Here is a 20494-nt window from a genome sequence, read left to right as displayed (position 1 = left end):
TACACACATTAACAGAGCATTAACAAACTCTGCAGGAATCTCAATCCCTACCTAACTAAACACAGCTGGATCGAGCTTGTCTTCGCACACACAGGCACACACACACACACATCGGTTCTTTTGTCATACCGACAGGAAAAAACGTGACTACGACTCTTCCCCTGTTGTAAACAAAGAGAGGTGAAGCTGAAAGACAAGCAGGAGGTTTTTTTTTTTTTTTTACATCCCTGGAGACTCAAATCGGAAACTTGTTTATGTTGTTTGTCATCTTTAACATTCTTATCTCTGTTTTGTTTGTAAATGAGGGTTCGACCCGAATGGGATTTTGACGTCTGATACCGACACCGATGTTTGCTGGTTGAGGTTGATGGTCATAGCTTAAAAAATTTCCATTTCTTTATATTTTATCTGTAACTTTAGTCTGTGGAGATGTTGCAGCATACCCAAGAAACATTTTTACAGCTAAAATGAAATGAATATTGTCTCTGTTCTTCATCCATGTATCTCCCCCGCCCCGAGAGCTAAACAACTCATAATAGGGCGCAGGAATTGATTATTAGGCCGTTACCATCTTAATCTGCATTACCTCAACAGTCACATCCGTACATTGGTTTTTAAAGGTCTTAAAGGTTTAAATGAGCCATACGTGCCAATTACATCTGTTGTTTGCGCTCAGAGGATGGCGTCACCTCAGGCTAATTTTTCGTTTCAGGCCCAATTACAGCATTTAGTTCAAGTTGACTGTTGACTGTGTAGTAAACATTGTATTTATGGCTTTCCAGCTCATCCCGAGCACCTTTTTGTGGAACATTTTGGTTCTTTTTTTGGAGAAAAACAGGCTCATAATGTTCTTGCATACAAAAAGCAAAAAGTCAAATTAAAAAACAACAAACCAAGATGTATTATAGCTGTCTTTAGCCCCCTGAGCTTCCTCCTCGTACTGTCGCTCACTTCCCGACCGACAGCTGAGAAAACACTGCAACTTTATGACATCATCACCGTGGGACAGCGAGGCCCGCTGACCGCTAATGGGGTTTTTATTGGAGGGGAAAGCACCTGGATGAAAAGAGAGAACAGGTTGTTTGTTTAACGGCGGCCATCACCACAAACAGATGAGTCAGAGGAGGGGTGGGAATCAGTGTGTGGAGGAAAGCAAAGGCTGCTGGGAGACCCAACATGTCAGTGTAGTGATTGTCTCTCTGATAAGAAGAAATAAGTTTATATATATATATATATAGTCGGGCTGATTTGATTTTGGTGTTATTGCTGCAGTGTTTCGGCACTGCGTTTCCCAGCAGCTCTGGTAGGAATGTTGCCCAGTACCTTTTTCTGTGTATTGGGGAATGTAGTAAGTAAACAGATCTCTTATTCTCTTATTTAACAATCAAATCTTTAAATGAATACGGTCAAAATCTGTTAAATTTTAGTTTTTAATTGTCTCATAGGAATGGTCCTTTAACCTGAAATTAATTTTACCATATGAGACAATCAGACCTCACATTTGAGAAGCTGAAACCAGTGAACGTTTGTCTTTTTTGCTTTAAAAGGATGAATTGATTATTGATAACTCCAGTGACACATTGTAAAATGGTTCAGCCACAGTGTGTCTTACACTCCAGCTTTAATGTTGAGTACTCATTTTAAACCAACTGAAAAAGCATCATTCCCTGTTTCACCAGACAATTTATTTCCCATGAGCTCCCAAACATTGAGCAAATATTAAAACTTTGATGAAATGGGAATGTTTTCAATCACAGTTTTGTTATTAAAAAGCAAAACAGATGTTTTCACTCCTTTAAAAGAAAAAAAAAGAATTGTGACAGTTTCCAGGTTTTCAATCGGATTCACCTTATTTCTTTTAAACAAACAGCACATAAATGGTTTTATTGCTTAGACTGGCTTGCATAGACCAAAAATAACGTCATCCATATGTTTATGTTGATTCAAAGGAATTCCTCATAAACCTGAATTAGAACCAAAAATCCAAAGTCATAAAGTGCTTATATCACATTTCCTTCCTTCCATCTGTTTTCATTAACTCGAAGTAACAAACACTATTTACTTGATAGACTGGTGTGATGTCAATAAGCCCTGAACAAGGTCAGTGCCTTCCTCTAAACACTGAGCCACCCAGGAAATGGAGAGTAATAGTTTGTATGTTTCAAGCAATTTTATTCAACATCTGGGAAGGTTGTTGTTTTTGATATTCTGTGGACAGGTCAACTCTGGTGGGTGAGGGGTGAAATTTCAATAGTCCTCCAGTTAATCAAGAAATAAGAAAAGGTAAAGCACAAGGTTTGATGGGAATACGGAGACAAAATCTAGCATAACAATATAAAACATGAACCATCTTACAAATGAACAAACAATGCCCATATTCCGCTGTTTAGTAACTGAAGTGAGCATCAGAGAAGACAGATTTATGTTAGATTTTTCCCAAATCTTGCAGAATATCGCGGAATGACTAAAACACTGTCCAGTAAACAAGAAATGTTTGCGTCTATGTGACTTTTATTTGCAAAGAGAACTTGAAAAAAATGATGCTATCCAAGTATCTGAGAAATCTGATCTTAGATGCCCGTATGTTGAGGTTAACTGTCTCTCTCTCTGGCTGCCCACATCTTTGGTTGATGTATCATCACTCACCCTGCAGGACAAACATGTCTGAGATAAACAAAGGTGTTTGGGTTCGCGGCCTGATCACTGGAGGGGATAGGAGAAAAAAAAGACAACACAACCTAAACATTCCCAGAGGATTTCCCTCTTTCGTCTGTGTGTAGATGGGTGTGGGAGCCGCTGACTTTTTAGTTAGTGTTTTCACTTGTTTCATCTCTAACAGCATCAAAAGTCGCGTTCTTTGACCGCATTTTGTAGCCACCGCTCCGCGTTTGTGCCGAGGGCGTTTGAGGTTCTGCCGAGTCATGTGTGTGTTTGCATGTGGCTCAAACTGTAATTGGGTTATCAGACTGCCCCGCTGATTAAACTTGCACCCAAAGACCCAACATTTGCCAACCCCCTCCTCCCCGTTGCTCCCATCAAAGTCCCCCAGTGAGCATGCGGTGTGACAGCTAAAATCTTCCCCCTAGCACACTCGGTGCTCAAAACAATGCGTCCCGATAAATCCTCAGAGGGCCCGAGGGTTTGTGTTCGTGTTTGTATGCGCGTGCGTTCATGGACGGGACACACACACACACCGGGTTTCACATGCGTGGCGGCTAGAATCTGTCTGTCCAAGCACTCTCCTCTATCAGGAAGTGAGGTAGGCCCGATGGGAGCAGTAAGTCCAGAGAGCTTATCTGCCCAGAATAGGCTCCATTGTGCCCTTTGTACTGGAGGGGATTTGGGCCTACAAACTGACCAGTCTGCTGGAAGGTGATGGGGATGGAAGGTCTGGAAGAGCCGGGCGGAGACCCGTCGGGCTGGCATGAAAACAGACAGGGATGCCAACTGGCAAGGGTGTCGGGACTCAGGGAGACGCTGGCATGGAGATAGACTGATCTCTGATAAAGTTTGTCTGTATGTGTATAAAAAGCAAAGTACAATATTTGTATAATGTGTGCCAACCAGATGTGAACTGATGTGGACTACAAAAAACTGTATTTGTACAGGAAAAATTATAGCCATTACAATATCCAAGTTGGAGCAAAATTAATTATTTAGGGACACACTGTACACTATCTTCATAGCACCAAAAAGCGAGCAGGGCACATTTAGTGACTAGCTGAAGTGGAATTTGTAGCTTCTTTAGAACCAGACATTTTCTTGTTGAGTTGGTGGAAACCAAACTATTCGACTTGCCTTCAGTAGGTGGCCAGAAAAACTACTCCAAATCAAGACTGCAAGCATTGATGAATAGGCCCTGCATAAACTTGTAATTGTGATCTTTAGACTGCGCTGACTAAGTATGAAGTCGATCCGATCAGTACCATAGGAGAAGTTTGGATGGATCCAAGACGCTTTTTTGTACGTCTATACATGAAACATCCACACCGATGTTCTAGTTCTGTAGTTCAACAGTTTGCTAACACACTATAATAATTTTACAGGATGATATTATGTCAGGGACGTATATCTGTAAGCTTGTGTGGAGTTATTCTGCCTCCTAGTGGCCGAAAAGATATTAATGCAGCCTAGAGGATTAGCATAGATTTTGCAAAAGTATTTGTGAGAACATCATGCACCTGTGGAAAATCACAAGGGTAGATCCCAATTAAAAAGCTTTCTTGCAATAAAAGACTTGCTTTATTAATCAGTCAGCTTGCTGGGATGCAGAGTTTCTATATACAGAGGTCACTGGAGGTTGTGACCTGTGTGAAATGGTAGATCGCCACCTAGTGGACATTTTCAGAGCAGCCTCATGGTCCAGCAAAATCTGATGTGATTTAATAGCCTTCTATTTTTGTCTTTATTGGTTTTCTGTGTCCCCCCCTCCCCCCCTATTTGTTCCCTTTCATCCCTTCACTTTTATCTCCACTCCCTGCTCTTCCTCTGTGATCTTCTCCTCCGCAGACTGCATTTTTTAATTCCATGCCATGTTAGGAAATCAACAGAGATAGATGGTTTAAACCTTTAAGAAACTCACCTCACTTCCTCCTTCAAACACTCAAAGACACTCGCTTCCAGCTGACCATGAAAGAGACTCTCTGAAGAGTACATTTTACTGGTCGTTTCTTACATTTCTTAGGTTTTCACAAATAGGAAAAGTCTCTCTATGTTCATGCATCCATGGTTGATTAGGGCGTGGTAAAAACAACAAAAGCATTGTTCAGTGCCTGCTGGACACTTGGACCTAACCGTCTTTTCACCTTAACTCACACTTCACCTCTCACCTTTTACATAATAGCAGACAGAGTACCCATCCAAGTCTTTGAAAGTGACTCCTGTGACCTGAAAAATAGATACTACAAAGACATCGAAAGCCTTTTGATGAGGTGACCCTAAAACCCTCCAAAGTATGTTTTTTTTTCTAGAGCTGTCGCGTGAACACAGATAGACCTGAGAGGGTTGCACTTATAGGCCTCCTGCAACCCCTTACAGGCGTATAGAAGGGAGGGGGAAGCAGAAATGACAGAGCAACAAGTCCGATAAAGAAACAAGATTAAATAATTGGTGAAAAAAAGAAGATGAAACTCAAGGTGACGAGGGCTGAAAAGAAAGCGTGATAGGGACGGATGGGAGAGCGAGGCGTGAGAGAAAGTGGGACCCCGGCATATTTTGTGAAACCAGATGTGAGTGCGAGCCAGACAGCTCCGACAGGCTGCCTTTACCTGCCACAGCCCTGTCATTACTGTAACCTGCGTGCCCCGAGGCCACGTGGGCTGGAAGCAGAGCTGCAACCTTAACTAGACACACAGTGTGGTCAAGGCTAATCCACGATCATTGTCACTTTAAAAGCCAAGTGCAGTAAAGGAACAGGAACTACCTGTAGGTCTCAGTGACATCACTGGAGTAACTTCATGTCAAGTTTATGTATTCTAAAATGAAGCTTTGCAGTCTGTACATTCATCTAAAAGGTTAGTTATTACTTTCTCAATGTATTCATTCATTTTCAAAATAGGAGCCCCAAAAGTTAATTTTCATAAACACTAAATGAGTAGTTCAAAATTTTGCGAAATATACGTATCCGCTTTCTTGCCGAGAGTTAGATGCCGAGAAGATTGATACCACTCATGTGTTTGTCCAATAAATATGTAGTTTTACAGCCAGCGGACAGTTAGCTTAGCTTAGCATAAAGACTTGAAATGAGGGAAGAAAGTAGTCTGGCCTTTAACGTAACAAAATCCACCTATTGGCACCTCTGAAGCTCAGTAATTAACACATTCTATCTAATTTGTTTAACCTAAAGAGCATAAAAAGGACTCGTTGGAGTTTTACAGCTAAGCTAAGCTAAGCTAACCGGCAGCTAGATAGCCAAAATACTACCAAAGTGTGGCATGCCTACATACAGAACAAAACATAAAGTTTGGACAGTCACAAGAGGGACTTTTGTGTGATTGTCAGTCTTTATCTAAATGGTCCGGATGCTATAAACTAGTACTTGTCTGGTACTCCCTGCAGGCTAAAAGAAATGCTAAAGATTGTTTGTAACTGGTATTTGACCTTTTCCATGATGTCCCCTGATGTTAGATTTGTTGTTACACTAGTTAAATGGGTTTGTGTCTGCAGGCAGAGCAGTTATATATGAATAGGACCAGGTGTGGAGTAGAAAAGTACCTTTCTTTTTGTATCGCGCGCGTTTGTGTGTGTGTATAATATAGGGGTGTGTGAACCTTTACCTTGTGTGTAATGAATGGTGTGCAATCTCTGTGCATGTGCATATACTGTACTTTTGTGATGTCAGTGCGGAGCTAAATTAGGTTAAATTAAGGGCAAAGCTAAACATGCTTTTAGGGTAGATAATAATTTAAGATAAGAATGTGGTCGTAAGAAACATCCTCTGGAATATGCAGTCACACACGTGCATGCATGCAAGTATATACATGCATCTGAGCTCAATAAATGTAGCTATAAATGTCTCACAAGTGTTAAATGTACATCTGCAGCACTGGTTTACTTCCCCAGTTAACATTATTGTGTGACGTCTTCGTGAATGAATTGAAACAAAATTGCTCAGATTCAAATTTTTGATAAGAAATATAGCCTACATTTACACAACAGTAAAAGAAAACCCCTGTTTGCATGTTAATAGAGGATCTTTTTAATCTAACTGACTGTGTTAAAACAAAAATACACCAAATTTCAGCCTGTCTGAGTCGTTTTTTTCGCTCTGAAAATCCTCTGACTTTCCTTTGACCCGAGCACATCTGTCCGTCTCTCCTCCCTCTCCTCCCTCTCCTCCCTCCATCTGTCTCCTCTCTGCCTTCCCTGTTATACTGCTTAAAATATAAGCTAATGGCAGGTTGTCACTAGTTGAAGCTGTAGTGTGAATGTGTGTTTTTGTCTTAACAAACTCTGCCTCTTAAGAGAGGGATTCCTTTGGCTTGTTCTTTTCACCAGCTCTTGATCAGCACCTGCTAATGTTTTTGTTTTTCTACTGCCATCATGTGGTTGAAATTGGTAGTGCAGCATGTCATCTGCAGCTTTCATATCAAGATAAATGCTGTACACTATACCTTTTTTCTTGACAAACCCCCCAAAAGTTGTATCCTTTAAAACATTATCATAAGTAAAGTAAAAAATCAGCCTTCTTTTCTTTGATTTTCAGGCCCACAGTAGCACTTTTTCTCCCAGACCACCGTCTAAGCCCACATGCCGCTGCATGCCCACATAAAGCACTTCACCATCCCTCTGAGATTCGGGATTGTGAGGCACACTCACGTGTTAAAATCCCTCCATGAGAAAAACCCCCCCCCCACAGCTGGGTTTTTCTGCCCTGACTTGTTCCCATCTCATGTAAACACACCCATCAAATCCATAACACAAAGACAAAATGGCTTCCCCAGGAATTTGTTTGCAAGTGTTTCCCCCAGCTCGAAACACTCCCTCATCAGGTAGATGATGGTGTGTAATGATGTTGATGAAAGGAAGGAAAGAATGATGTGGAAATGAAGACACTGTTTACTCAGACTACATCAGATAAAGCTGATAATGGGTCATACAAGAGGCTTACACTGGGCGTTGTATGCAGGTCACTTACTTAGGATTATCACATCTTCACTGAGTTTTTAAATCAGAGGTAAGTCACAGTAAGGATGCAGACATAAGTCACAATAATGATGCATTCAACTCCATAGTGTAGCTTTCAAAAGATCAGAGGTGCGTTAGATGTGGATGCACGTGGCCCTAACTACAAACTGTAATTTTTATGACAGGAAATATAAGTTAGAGGGTAAGGCTGATGGGTCACAAATATTGTAGTTTCATTTTAAAATGGGCTCAGTAATTCCCTAAAATAGCTGGTCTCTGTGCCTCTGTGAAAACATCACTCAAATAGGAGAAATAGTGTGTCTGTTGGGGACTATTTTCAGCACCCGATTAAGATATTATATCCCCAAATTACCATAATTTTGATATAGCAGCATGCAGTTATGGACTGTTCACAGGAGGTTCATGGCGGACTCAGTTATTCTGGAGAATAAGACTGACAACACCATGCACAATTGTATCTTTTAGGTTGTTATTTTAGGGTTACCCTCCTCTTGTCCATTGATTGATTTGATTTGATTTGTACAACTCCCTTAAGAGACTTGTTTAAATCCTTGGAAGTCAGAAAAAATGTCACTTTGTGTTTAATAAAATGTTTTTTTGGGAAATGTTGTTGTTTCATAGCCTCTGCAGTGAGGCCTAATTTGACTTAATACTAATAAAAAAGGAAAAAAAGGAGCTTCATTGTGGATATCTGCTGTTTTTTCTTCCTTCTTGGCTTGAAAAGTGACCATGTCTCTTCTCTTTTCTCTCAGGGTCGTCCTGGGCCTCTCGGGGAAGTTGGTCAGAGTGGATCAGAAGGGCCACGTGGGCCCGTAGGGCCTGTAGGGCCTAAAGGAGAGAAGGGCCACATTGGACTGAAAGGACCATCTGGTCAAAAAGGAGACAAAGTGGGTGTTATAGATCTTAAAATGGTTAATTTGTTGTTTTTACAATTAAATATTTGACATTTAACCAATAACCTGTTTTTAAATTATTCTTTACCAAATACATGAATTATTTAACTTGAAATATTGAATTAATTGTATTTCATGATAAGATAAATGTACAAACTTTCATCCAAACAACTGAATCTGTGCGCATCAACCAAGCAGTAACATGTTTTCACCACCAGGTCTTGCTATTGAAACTGATTATATATGAACACTATTGATTATTTACTTATCCAGGGGCCTATGGGAGTTCCAGGGTTCCAAGGAAATGATGGAGTACCTGTAAGTACACCAGAAAGACAAATACACACATATATGTATTCATGTTTGTACAGTAAAACTCTTTTTCAGCACTATTGTTCACTATTGTCATGTGACAACAAACCCTCACATTGTAATAAAAACACAATCCCTCCTCTCCTTCTCTCTGTAGGGTCACCCTGGTCTTGAGGGTGGCAGAGGACCATCAGGACTGGACGGCTGTAACGGGACCAGAGGAGATCCTGGACCGCCTGGCTACGGACCACTCACTCCAGGACAACCTGGAGCTCCTGGATTTTCTGTGAGGACGAACATCAATTCCTTTTTTATTAGTCTCCATTGTATTTTGGATGTTTCAGTCTCATTATTTATAGAATATGTCACTGCATGTGATAGAGGGATACTGATGGCGTCCTTTCCTCCAACAGGGGCCTACCGGGCCAAAGGGTCAGAAAGGAGAACCTCGATTCATCTCGGATGCAGGCTTCACGGTAAAATCTCACACACATATTCAGATTAACTCACACACACACAAGATAATGGATTTCTATATATTGTCTTTATTAAAGTGTGAACCGATCTTTAATCTCCTCTCGGCCTTTGAAAGACAAAAACAGCTTTCCATTTGATATTAAGAAAATGTGTTTTGTCCAGTAGTTTGTCTCTTTGTTTGGATTTCTCAAAAACGTGTTGAAATGTTTAATTAAATTTGGTGGAAAAGGGCTAGATTTGGTGTGGATTTCACTAATTTGTGCCTTTTGTAGATCCACAGTGATCTGTACATTGTAATGCTTATGGACCGACTCACTGTGGCGAAAACGGAGACATATTGCACTTATTTTTCTTGAAACATCTCAGGCTGTTTTGTCAATGGAAGCTAACTGTGAACATTTTCTTAATGTACCCTTTGAACTAAAAAAAAGGTTACCATTTAGAATAGTTGTTATTTATAGGCTATAATGCACCGGTTTTACTGGTCTGACCTTCTTGGCACTCCTGCTATAGTGTAACATTTAAAAACAAAATTAAAATACAAAAAAAAAAAAAACAGATTTATATTTAATATTATTTTTCTATCATTTGTCATATTTTAAAGAAACATCATAACTCACTGCTATGATACAAACAGGCACATATCAGCTCCGAGCTGACCTGCAAAGTGTGTTTCTAGGTGGTTCTATAGTAATAATACAGTAAAATTTAATTGCAGTAGTTTTGGTCATGAGTCTGACTCCCATGAAACTTTGCATGAATCTCATCTGTGTACAAACAGGATTAAGATATTCTCCTGATTCCAAAACAACTTTATTGTCTGTATTCTGATAATTATTAAATGATTAATGGTTAATTAATCCCTTTTTCTTTTTCCTCATTTAGAGTTTACCAGGTTTACCAGGACAGAACGGTCAACCTGTAAGATTTCCACTTTTTCTGCTTACATGCAACAACACTGTGATAAATTATCTTTAATACAAAATGACACACTTGAGCACTATAAAATGCTGTAATGCAAAATATATTGAATTTGTAAATGTAAAAAATAACAGGAAAACAGAAAAAGAAGAGAATGAACTGCATGCATTTTTCACTAAATGTTAGCTACACACTTGTCATCAGCTGTGTAAAATAATAAGATTTAAATGTTTTTCTCTGCAGGGTATCAGAGGTCCTGATGGTCCACCTGGTTTTACTGGTCCAAGCGGCCCTGAAGGATACCCTGTATGTAAACCAATGTATCTTTTCCACTTTCTCCCTGTGTCTTAACATCCTATCCACTTACATATTTCTAATGCTCAGAGGTTCAGATTGTTGTGTAATTGATCGTTATGAAAAAACAAGATTACTTCACAACCGGCTCAAGCGGTGAGAAAACGTTATGCAGTAAAGGAGCTGAAGATGCCAGAAAAGCAGTTTATTATACCAAAAAGTAATTAATTATTACATCAGCTAGCGTTAATTAACTTCTAAGGAGTTTAGCTTATACCTTTTGGGTAAGAAAGTTACAGCTAATATTTAAAAGCAATTAAATAGTACTACATTAATTCATTTCTATTCTAGTATAAAGTAGTACTGTGATACTGAAGTTAGACTTGCCAGTGAATAAATGAATATGTATAAGAATTTTATTACATGTGCAGAATTAATGTTTTTTGATGATTTTGTATGTTTTTATTACAGTAAAAGTCATTACAGACACAATTTTTGAAAATTACTTCCGATTTTGTTTCTTACTTTATCTGTGAAATTGAGTCTGATTCTGTCGTTTGTCTTTAGGGCCCGCCTGGTCCTCCCGGCCCCCCAGGGCCAATGGTAAGTAAAATAATAGAGTACAGTAATGCATTATATTCTTTTATAAGGCAGTAAGCGTGGTTGTACAGAAGTTTTGCCTCAGTTTTACAGTTTAAAGCTTTTGTTCTTGTCAAGTTTTTGTTAACCCTTGTTGTTTTCAGGGGAGCCGTAGTGACGGATATCAAGGAGAGAGAGGAGACAAGGTACGATTTGTTAACTGACGAGCTTGTATGTACTCATTTGTCTTTAGAGATTAAGTCACACACACATAACGGCCTGTTGATGCTGGAAATTAGTACAAATCTTCCATCACCTACACGATAAACAGGAGAAGAATCAGCTAGTATTTCATTGTCTGTTTTGGTGTTAATTCCCACCTGAGAAATGACACACACATACAGACGTAATAAAACATGAAACAAATATGTTTCGAATCAAATGTGAGTGAGATTGAGGATACTTTATCTCCAGGATGTCATCTCAGGTGCTAGTTTGAGATGTATTCAGAGACCAGAGAAAGTGTAAAATCCACGACAATAGATGTATGAAAACAAACCCGAGAGGAAGTCCAATATAAGAATAGTTTATCATCTTGGCTGAAATAAGTCTGATGATCAATATCAGTTTGATGTCTGTCTCTCCAGGTGTGCATTTGGGATGCATTAGCCTAACTTAGCACTAAAACCGGCTGTGGGAAACAATACAGATTTTTTTAATTAAACTTCTTCAAATAATAAACAGGCATCGTCAATTGTTTTTAAGCATACATAACAATGCATCCAAGCAGCATACGTGAGCATAAAAGAAAAAAAAGGATCTAAAATGTAGGTCAATTAAATCAACTTAAATGGGGTTTAATCAGCATATAATTATTTAATTATATAAATTATAAAGTAATTTGCAAGTCTTAAGGATATTAGAGAAGATTTTCAAGTCACAGAGCTTGGAGCCACAAAAATCTACACTTGTAAATATAAAATTTATCTACAGTTAAAATATTATTTTATAAAAGTTCAACAAATTCAACATCTTTGTTTTGCATAAAAACACAAAACTTAACATTATGTTATTAAAAAATGAACCACCCATGCATTCTGGCCCAAAAAAAGTGTATTAATGTTACAGGTGTAGATGTAGATGTTCCAGATATTCAATATCTGTTTGACAAAATTAACATACATTGCTGTCTAAATTACATCTCACTGCACGGAAAAAATATTGAAAAAGTAATTTGCAGCCAGTTGTTGAATATATTTTTGGCAATTTGTTTAGCTAGTTAGCAATCAAGCTGCTTTTCCCTACTTGCAGTCTTTGTGCTAAGCTACATTTGGCTAACATGTCCCAGACACAGCACAGTCTTTTAAGACAATGCCTAATCAGTTTCACTTAAAACAGGTTGCAGTAAAAAAATATTCTTCAGAAACTTTTTGTTGGTTTAAAACATTGACAGGTTCTTTATCAGGAAAAATAATAAAATCAGATTGATTACAATAAACTGGACCTGTATCGACCCAGTGAGGTTAAAACCAGCAGGCCTTTTAAACCTTCATGCCTCACTAAATCAAGACGTTTCATCCTAAAAGTTTCCCAAAGAATATTTTCTGTGATCAAAGGATACAGAGGTTTTTTTTTTGTGTTTTTTACACTTTCTCTCACTTTATTCCCATAAATATCAGCGACAGATTAGCGCATCAGGTTAAGCAGCAGGCTTAGAGTGCTCTAGCTGGATCCTAGGTGTGTGTGTGTGTGTGTGTGTGTGTGTGTGTGTGTGTGTGTGTGAGTGTGTATGCACTGATGTGTGTATGCATGTTTGTAAAATGAATTGGTTGGACATAATACCTCGCATGTTAAAAATCTGACTGGTGGTGGTTTGACAATCTGTACTTCTTCCGTCCAACGCAATTTACCCTCCATCCATCCATCCCTCCTTAACCCCACCCGTCCCTGCATCCCTCCCTCCTCCTCCTCCTCCTCCTCCTCCTCCTCCTCCCTCTCTCCATCCCCAGATTGACACAACTACTGAACTGTTTGTTGCATCCGTTTCCTGTTTGATAAAAAGATCACATGAACCTCTACTTGATTCAGTCTGGTTTGTTCTTTCAAATGATCTGTGCTGCCACTGAGACAAGTCACAAACTCACTGAGATGTTTTCTGTCAGATCTGGATTGTGTGTTTCATTTCGAATCATATTCAAATTCTTAAAAGAGTGATAAAAAAAAAAGTGTACTTCTAGTTCAAAAAACGATTTCAAGTATTGTTTGTGAGTTGACCAGTGGCATCGCACACTTGTTTCCCTCGATGTTGGATGACAGGTCAGAGATTTGACTTGATTTTTCTCCCAAATTGGGAAAAAAAGATCAAATGCTTAAGAAACATTAATCAAATCTTGAGCTGTGCAGCTTTCAATTTTAGAATCCTTCTTAAATCAAGAAAATTACACTAATTATAATTTAAAAAAGGAAATTTTAATTTTTAAATTTCTGAGCTGTCACTCTGGAGGACGATCTGTGGACTGTAACTGGGTGCTGGAATCACTTGCTCCTCCTTCCCACGTTGCACTGCACCTCCCCTTTTTTAATCACGTTTTTGGGCTTCTCGGTGGTGAACTCTGGGATTTGTAGTTCATTTGCCTGCTCTTTTGACTCCTCATCCCCCATCCATCCACCCACCCACCCATCTCATTTTGAACAGTCATACAAGAGTACTAACAGTCATCTTCCTCACACACTGCATGCATGTTTACGCTCATCAAACTCTCAAACACTGAACTCGGAAGGATTCAGGGTTGAACTGAATGTGGAAACAGCTGGATTTACTGCTGAGCCTGTTGAGATACATTCCTGTAGGATGCATTTGTGTTTCCCTTTGAGCTGCGGGGAAAAATGGGCGCTCGAAATTTCTTAAAAATTGATCAACAAGAAATTCAAGATAAAGTATCCCTCAGCTCTCTCTTCATCTTTTCTCTCTTTGTCTTGTGTTCTCTCTTCCTCTCTCTCTCTGCATTCATTTTTCTCTTCTCTCTTTTTTTTTTTTGTTTTTTTCTCCTGGATCACTTCTTCTATGGGAACAACAGGTTGTTTGTTCAGTCTATCTCTGCACACTATATAGCCAAAAGTATGTGGACAGACATGCTTTTGTTCGCTTTTCCTCGGAGGCCTTCAGTGTTTTATTTGGAAGCAGGTAGTTTTATTTATGCAGCAGTTTTCATGAGCAGATGTCGCAAACTGCTCCACAATTAAAAATCAGATGACAGATATAAAATAAATAATAAGAAGAGTTAAAATAAATAAGAAGTACACAAAGGCCATTGTAAGCAGGTGAGTTTTGAGTACTTTTGGGGTATTTCCTTAGTATCCATAGATATTAAATCCTCTAATTTTACGATGGACTTAATTCCACTTTATTTTTATTTTTTATATTTTGTAGTCTTCAGCACCAACTGACCCTGACTCAAGTGACATCACTTGAGGTAACTGGTCAGATTCCTTGCAGCTCCCTCTGGAGCCACACAAAGCTGCAGCTAATATGCAATAGCACTCCCCCACAAGAGCTGGAGTGGAGTTCCCCTTTAAGGAGCCACAACTTCACTTTCCTTTAATGTTGAGCCTAGAGGAAGGATAAAACAAGAAACCCAGACTTGCTGCAGTAGCTGTCCAATGCAAACTAATCTTGAATTGGATTCTGATTTTGATGGGAAGCCACTGTAAAGTAATAACATTTGAAATTGAGACTTCATAGAGGACCTGGTCACCTGGAAGCGAGAGTTACTGTGCAATAGCTGAGACCTGCAGCCAGATTCCTGAAATCTTGTGGAAAGCTTTACCAGAAGAGCTGAGGCTGTTGTAGCAGCAGCTGATTAATGATCACGATTTTGGAACGACACGATCAGCAATCACATACGAGGCTGGTGTCCACACGCTTTTGGCCATGTAGTGTATTTATCTATCTTTCTATACACTTTTTGTTTATTTTTCTGTTTCCTTTCATACATGTTTTCTTCACCTTCTGCTGCTCTCTCCTATCTACTTCTTTTCCTCTCACCTCCCGTTATTTCTTCCTGATTCTCCTCCGCCCCCTCCCTCCACCCTCCTGATTGGCTAACGTGTGTTGTATGTATTTCGGACTCCAGGGCGACGTGGGTCTTCCCGGGCCCAGTGGTACTCCCGGCGACGGGTCACTAAGAAGCGAACAAACTCTCACTATCTACAAAGGAGATAAGGTAACACAGCAAGGGAAGGCTAGGAGCAGAAGATGTAGCTCCTCCACAACACACACACACACACACACACACACACACATACACACACACACACACACACACACAAGGTGGGGTTTCACTAAAGTGGTGAAGAAGGTCAGTAACGCAGCAGGCTGTTTGTTGGTAGAAAGAGGAAGAGGAGCAGTGATTGCAGCAAACTTTACAGCCAGGGAGGGGAGGATGTGTTCTGTCACAGAGAAGAGAGGAGTCGAAGGAGGAGGAGATTTGGGAGTGAGGCGGAGGAGAGGTTGGTCCAACAGAGCATCAGTCCAGAATCTTTGGAGATTGTCAAACAATACTACAAGTAGAGCTCCTCTGAAACCAGAAATAAACTTTTCACCCCACTGAAGTTCATTTTAAATCTAGTCTTATTGCAAAGGTTTACAAACATACTGAATATGTGATGCACAATTATAGGAAAAGGAGGTAAAATCTTGAATGAAGGCTATTACATCATGATCTAGCAGATTATGAATCTTGGAACAGTCAATGCTTCAGGTGTAGCCAGGAGATATCAGGATAGCAGATGGCCAAGACTTCCTCTTCTGTGTGCCGGTCATTGTTTACAGTCCGATTAGCAACTTGAGACACAAGAATCACCCTGATATTCTTACCTTAAACCTAACCAAGTAACTGAGTACAGGAAAAGAAATAGGAAAAGAAAATTGGCAAGTTTAACAATCCATGCTTGACCTGTAAAATAACTTGGTGTTTCTGTAGCTTCCAACCACATTTTGTGACTTTCTTCAGTGGATGAAGTTGTCCAGTACAGAATTCAGGCTGCAAGATCTGTCCGAAAGCTTCGTAAACACCAAGTAACTTGAGTTTTTGTTGAGATTTTATTGGCCCAAAATCCAGATAATCTTTATTCAGATAGATATCCCGTTGACGGACCAAGATGAAGACTTTCATCATCAGTAGTACATGAAATTTAAACTCCTTCCATTGAGGTGTAACTCAACCAGTTAGATCCTTTCTGCCTCAAAAGATTCTTGGACTCTTATCAAATTTAACTAAAGCAATTAACTTTTTCTAATAAGACCAACCTCTCATCACCACCCTAGTATTTCCTCACTCCTCTACTCCTTCTGTGCACAACATCCCCTTCAGTGGCTTTACCCACAGTTCGGCCTCAACGGTCCCCCGTAAATGCCCCAGAACTCTGCCGTTGTTTTTCCACCTCCTTTTTTCCCGCCTTATCCCCTCATGGCCAGTGTAAACAGCTCTCTCTTCCTTGATTACGGCATCCAGGGCGACGTGGGCTTGCCCGGTGACCCCGGCCAGCCAATGGTCAATGGCGTTGTGGAGTTAATGGGTTTTCCCAAAGGAGACAAAGGAATGCAGGTTTGTTGGAAAATGCAACTCTTCTCATAGTGGACATTTCCAAGCAGGATGACCCACACTGAGTCAAAGATGGACATAGTTATAATGTCTGAGAGTGTCCAAATACAGCCGTGTGTCCTCTTACCTCATCTTTGCAAGATTCTCTTGGATTGGTAGTTACTTGTGGTTTGGCTTGTTTGTTTGTCTTTCTTTGGAAACATACCAATGCTATTTAACCATTTTATGGTTTAATCTCATTTCAATACAGTATGGAAATCTAAGGCAGGTCTGCCAATTTTGAAAAAGGTATTTGTTTATTGAGTCTCATTCCAGAGTCGTCAAATAAAGACGTTTTTGGTTGAGGTAAATGGGAACAGCAAGCCACGCAACATAACAGGTGGTGATGCAAATTAGACTCAACTATCAATTTTCTTTGAGCCACCAATCCAAAGCTTCGGTACTGACTTGGGAATGCAACTCAAGAATCAACTCTCCAGAAGGACTGACCCACCTTTAACTTGACTAGATGTGAAACTAACTTGCAGGAAAAGGAAAAGGAAATACTTTTTGTCATCATGGTAATGCTGTTGTTATCAAGGTATGTCTTTGTTGTTGCTTTTAAGGGCGCTCAGACATCCAAGATTTGAGCATTATCTATTACTGTAAACCACAACATTTTAATTCAGGAAGTAACTAAAAACAAATGATCCTTTTGATGACATAATAGTTTAATTAATCGCATAATTGAATGCTTTTTTCAGCACTCAAATTATGAATGTCAAGCAAAGAGAGATGCTGCACCTGAAGTGGAATACTGAGTGGAAAACCCCCTTGTGGTAGCTCTCTATCTTAAGTGTTGCTAAACATCAAGATGAAAATAATTTTAGTGATCCACCCTGGAATCCTCAGCTATCTAAGCCCAATGCAGTGCATCCTCTCGAGGCTTGAACAGTGCTGTGGCTGGGATGGGAGACTTCAATCTCAAAAGAACCTCAGCCAGTCTAATCTGTTTCAACATCGACATGATCCACATATTATTCCTACCACCCTTGAGGCCAGATTGAAAGAGTTAAATCCTATGTTAGCGGGACAGTTTTTGTTGTTTTTGTCTTTCCTTTGATTTTACTGTTTGCATGGACTTTCAAAGGTAAGTTTACATAAAAAGAATGTGTGAGATAATGTATGAACAGTTTAAAACCAGAAAGCCAGATACAATCTGTTTACTGCATTGCTCATAGTTTACTTTGTTGTTCAGGGTGTCTGTTGGGTCTTAAAAAGACTTGAAAGGTTTTATTTAAATTTTAGGCCTTAAAATGTCTCAAATATGATTTTGACTGGTCTAAAATTAATTATGGATTGCAATAATTAACATTGCATTTTTCAGTCTTGGTTTTAAGCGTTTTGGGATAAATTTGTTTTGTATCGAACCGACGTGGATCAAATACCAATTTTCCTTCGTATCCTTTGTAGGTTTTTTTGCCTGTATGGATGTAAAATAGATCTGAAATTGTATTCATAATGGTCTGAAAAAGGTCTGAAAAAGTCTTAAATTTAACCTGCAGAAACCCTGGTTGTTCCTAAACACTCCAAAATGGTGCCGTTCTCAAGTTCACCTTGGTTCTCTCTCTGTCTTTCTCAAAGGGTGAACCTGGCCCAAAGGGAATCAGAGGATTTCCTGGCAGCGTTGGCCCACCAGTAAGTTTGTTGGTTTTTTTCTTTCCAGAACAATTATTTATGTAATTTCTGTACAAGCGATTAGACATACTGGTAATGTGTTAAATGCTAATATCGTAGCAAAAATGCAAGGTGACTTTACTGGAGAGAATCACTTACCTATCTCTCTTTTCCAGGGACCTTTTGGCTATCGCGGTGAACCTGGAGAGAAAGGCATTCCTGGATACCCCGGCGGAAGAGTAAGAGCTAACAACTGACTATTATTTTATTATTTCATACATTGGAGAAGAAGTAGAAATTTTGTTTGTTTTCGGTTCCATGGTGAAATGTTTTGCATTGTTTTTTCCATTTCCATTTCTTTGTGGTGAATATTGCGTTTGATTCCACTAAACAGGGTGCTCCTGGTTTTAACGGGCCTCCTGGTTCTCCAGGACAACAGGTAGGCTTTATTTTTTGATATTCAAGAACTGAAAAGACAATATTATGAGCCACTAAATGGTAAAATGGCCACAGAAAATACTAATTTCTGATTGGCTTACAAGTGTCCATTCAAACCATTAAACATAGTTCTGGTCTTATGCTACTTGCTAAAATACTCTGTTACAAGTAAAATGTTAGTAGATATTGATGAATTATCAGTAAAATGCACAATAAAAAGTCAAATGTTCCTCTTTTCAGAGTCTTAGAAATTGGCATTTATCGTTATATCCAGCCCTGTTTTATCATTTTACTGTATGTACTGTTATAGCATTAACACTTGTGCTGTTTGTGCAGTATTTTCTGAAACCCCCGTCATCTGTACAGTAAATTCAAACCAGATTTGTTTCTGACACAGGGATATACAGGCAACCCAGGTTTCCCCGGGCAACCAGGATACATTGGACCCAAGGTAAAATGAGTGTGTGTGTGTGTGTGTGTGTGTGTGTGTGTGTGTGTGTTGTGTGTGTGTGTGTGTGTGTTTGCACACACCTCCTGTTTCACTAAGAGTCTTCGTCTTAGCTGAAAGTAAGAGTATTTTGCTATGTCCCAATTCTATACCACATACTAATGGCATACAGTATTTAATATACTGACCTGAATAGTGTGCTGTTTTTGCTGTTAGTTACTATACGAGACAATGTGTTTTCTAATGTGTTCCTGGAGCTGCTTTACCACCATTTATTATTACTTTAACTTTTTCAAGAAGAAGCTTATTTGTGCCTTGCATTGTGGGTCAGCAAAAATCTCTTTTCCATTGTAAAACAAACTCAACTACATATTCAAACCCTGCTTAAAATTAACTGTATGTATATATACTGGATTTGTGCTGCAATACCCTTGTTTTACCAGCAGATGGTGCCAGCGTTTCTTACATTTTTGTTTCCAGAATGTATACTAAGCTAATGTTAAACTAACTGGCTCCTGACACTAGCATTTATCATAACAGTTACAAATGAGAATGGTATCAGTTTTCTCTCCTAACTTTTTTGAGAATGCGGTTGTTGCTCAACATATCAAAGCAATCCCCTTAGGTTGATCAGAGTAGGCATTAAATCCCCCTGAATTCTTTCAGCCTGACATACGTTTTTTCACACCACAATTCGAGTCGAAGACATTCCTGTGATGTGAAATTTTGTCGTGACCTGGTTGTGTGTGTCTAATAGGGAGACCAGGGAGACCCCGGACCACCAGGACCTCCAGCTTACATTAGTAATTATGGCACTGCTGTTCAAGGTGAAACAAACGCACAAAATACAAATAATTCAATGGATCAATCACAGGTCCACTGTAAGTAAACTTTCATTGTGTGCAAGTTTCCTGTGTTGACTTGTCTCTTCTTTGATTGGCTACAGGAGCACCGGGTGACCCAGGTCTTGGCGGATATCCTGGTGCGCGTGGTGACCAGGGACCTCCAGGATTCCCAGGACAACCAGGCCCACCAGGAATTGCTTATGGTTCAGGTAATATTTGCAGACACTTAAACAGTATAAAGACTTAATGGTTGAATAATCAATAAATGTAGTTTTGGAATGCACATATAGTGTAATCATGAATAATCTGCAACTGATAAACTGTTGGGTTTATTTTTACAGTAAAATGTCAATTTACTAAATCATCTCCTCTGTCCTCCTG

General features: G+C 39.4%; 1 protein-coding gene across 3 annotated transcripts in view; it reads left to right on the top strand.

Annotated features, from left to right (window-relative positions):
- Positions 1 to 20494, top strand: part of col4a6 (collagen, type IV, alpha 6) — a 119132-nt gene that overhangs the window by 78234 nt on the left and 20404 nt on the right. For all 3 annotated transcript variants that reach the window (XM_051400417.1, XM_051400416.1, XM_051400415.1), the window contains exons 5-19: positions 8400 to 8534; positions 8814 to 8858; positions 9010 to 9138; positions 9266 to 9328; positions 10215 to 10250; positions 10494 to 10556; positions 11112 to 11147; positions 11288 to 11329; positions 15257 to 15346; positions 18350 to 18403; positions 18559 to 18621; positions 18777 to 18821; positions 19218 to 19271; positions 20026 to 20095; positions 20215 to 20322. In XM_051400417.1, the coding sequence (XP_051256377.1) occupies positions 8400 to 8534; positions 8814 to 8858; positions 9010 to 9138; positions 9266 to 9328; positions 10215 to 10250; positions 10494 to 10556; positions 11112 to 11147; positions 11288 to 11329; positions 15257 to 15346; positions 18350 to 18403; positions 18559 to 18621; positions 18777 to 18821; positions 19218 to 19271; positions 20026 to 20095; positions 20215 to 20322 (1033 nt within the window). The remainder of the gene's footprint in view (positions 1 to 8399; positions 8535 to 8813; positions 8859 to 9009; positions 9139 to 9265; positions 9329 to 10214; positions 10251 to 10493; positions 10557 to 11111; positions 11148 to 11287; positions 11330 to 15256; positions 15347 to 18349; positions 18404 to 18558; positions 18622 to 18776; positions 18822 to 19217; positions 19272 to 20025; positions 20096 to 20214; positions 20323 to 20494) is intronic.

The sequence above is a fragment of the Dicentrarchus labrax genome, unplaced genomic scaffold (assembly GCF_905237075.1).
Source record: "Dicentrarchus labrax unplaced genomic scaffold, dlabrax2021, whole genome shotgun sequence".
Taxonomy (NCBI): Eukaryota; Metazoa; Chordata; class Actinopteri; family Moronidae; genus Dicentrarchus; species Dicentrarchus labrax.
Note: the sequence above shows the minus strand (reverse complement) of the source record. Positions and strands in the feature narration are given on the sequence as shown.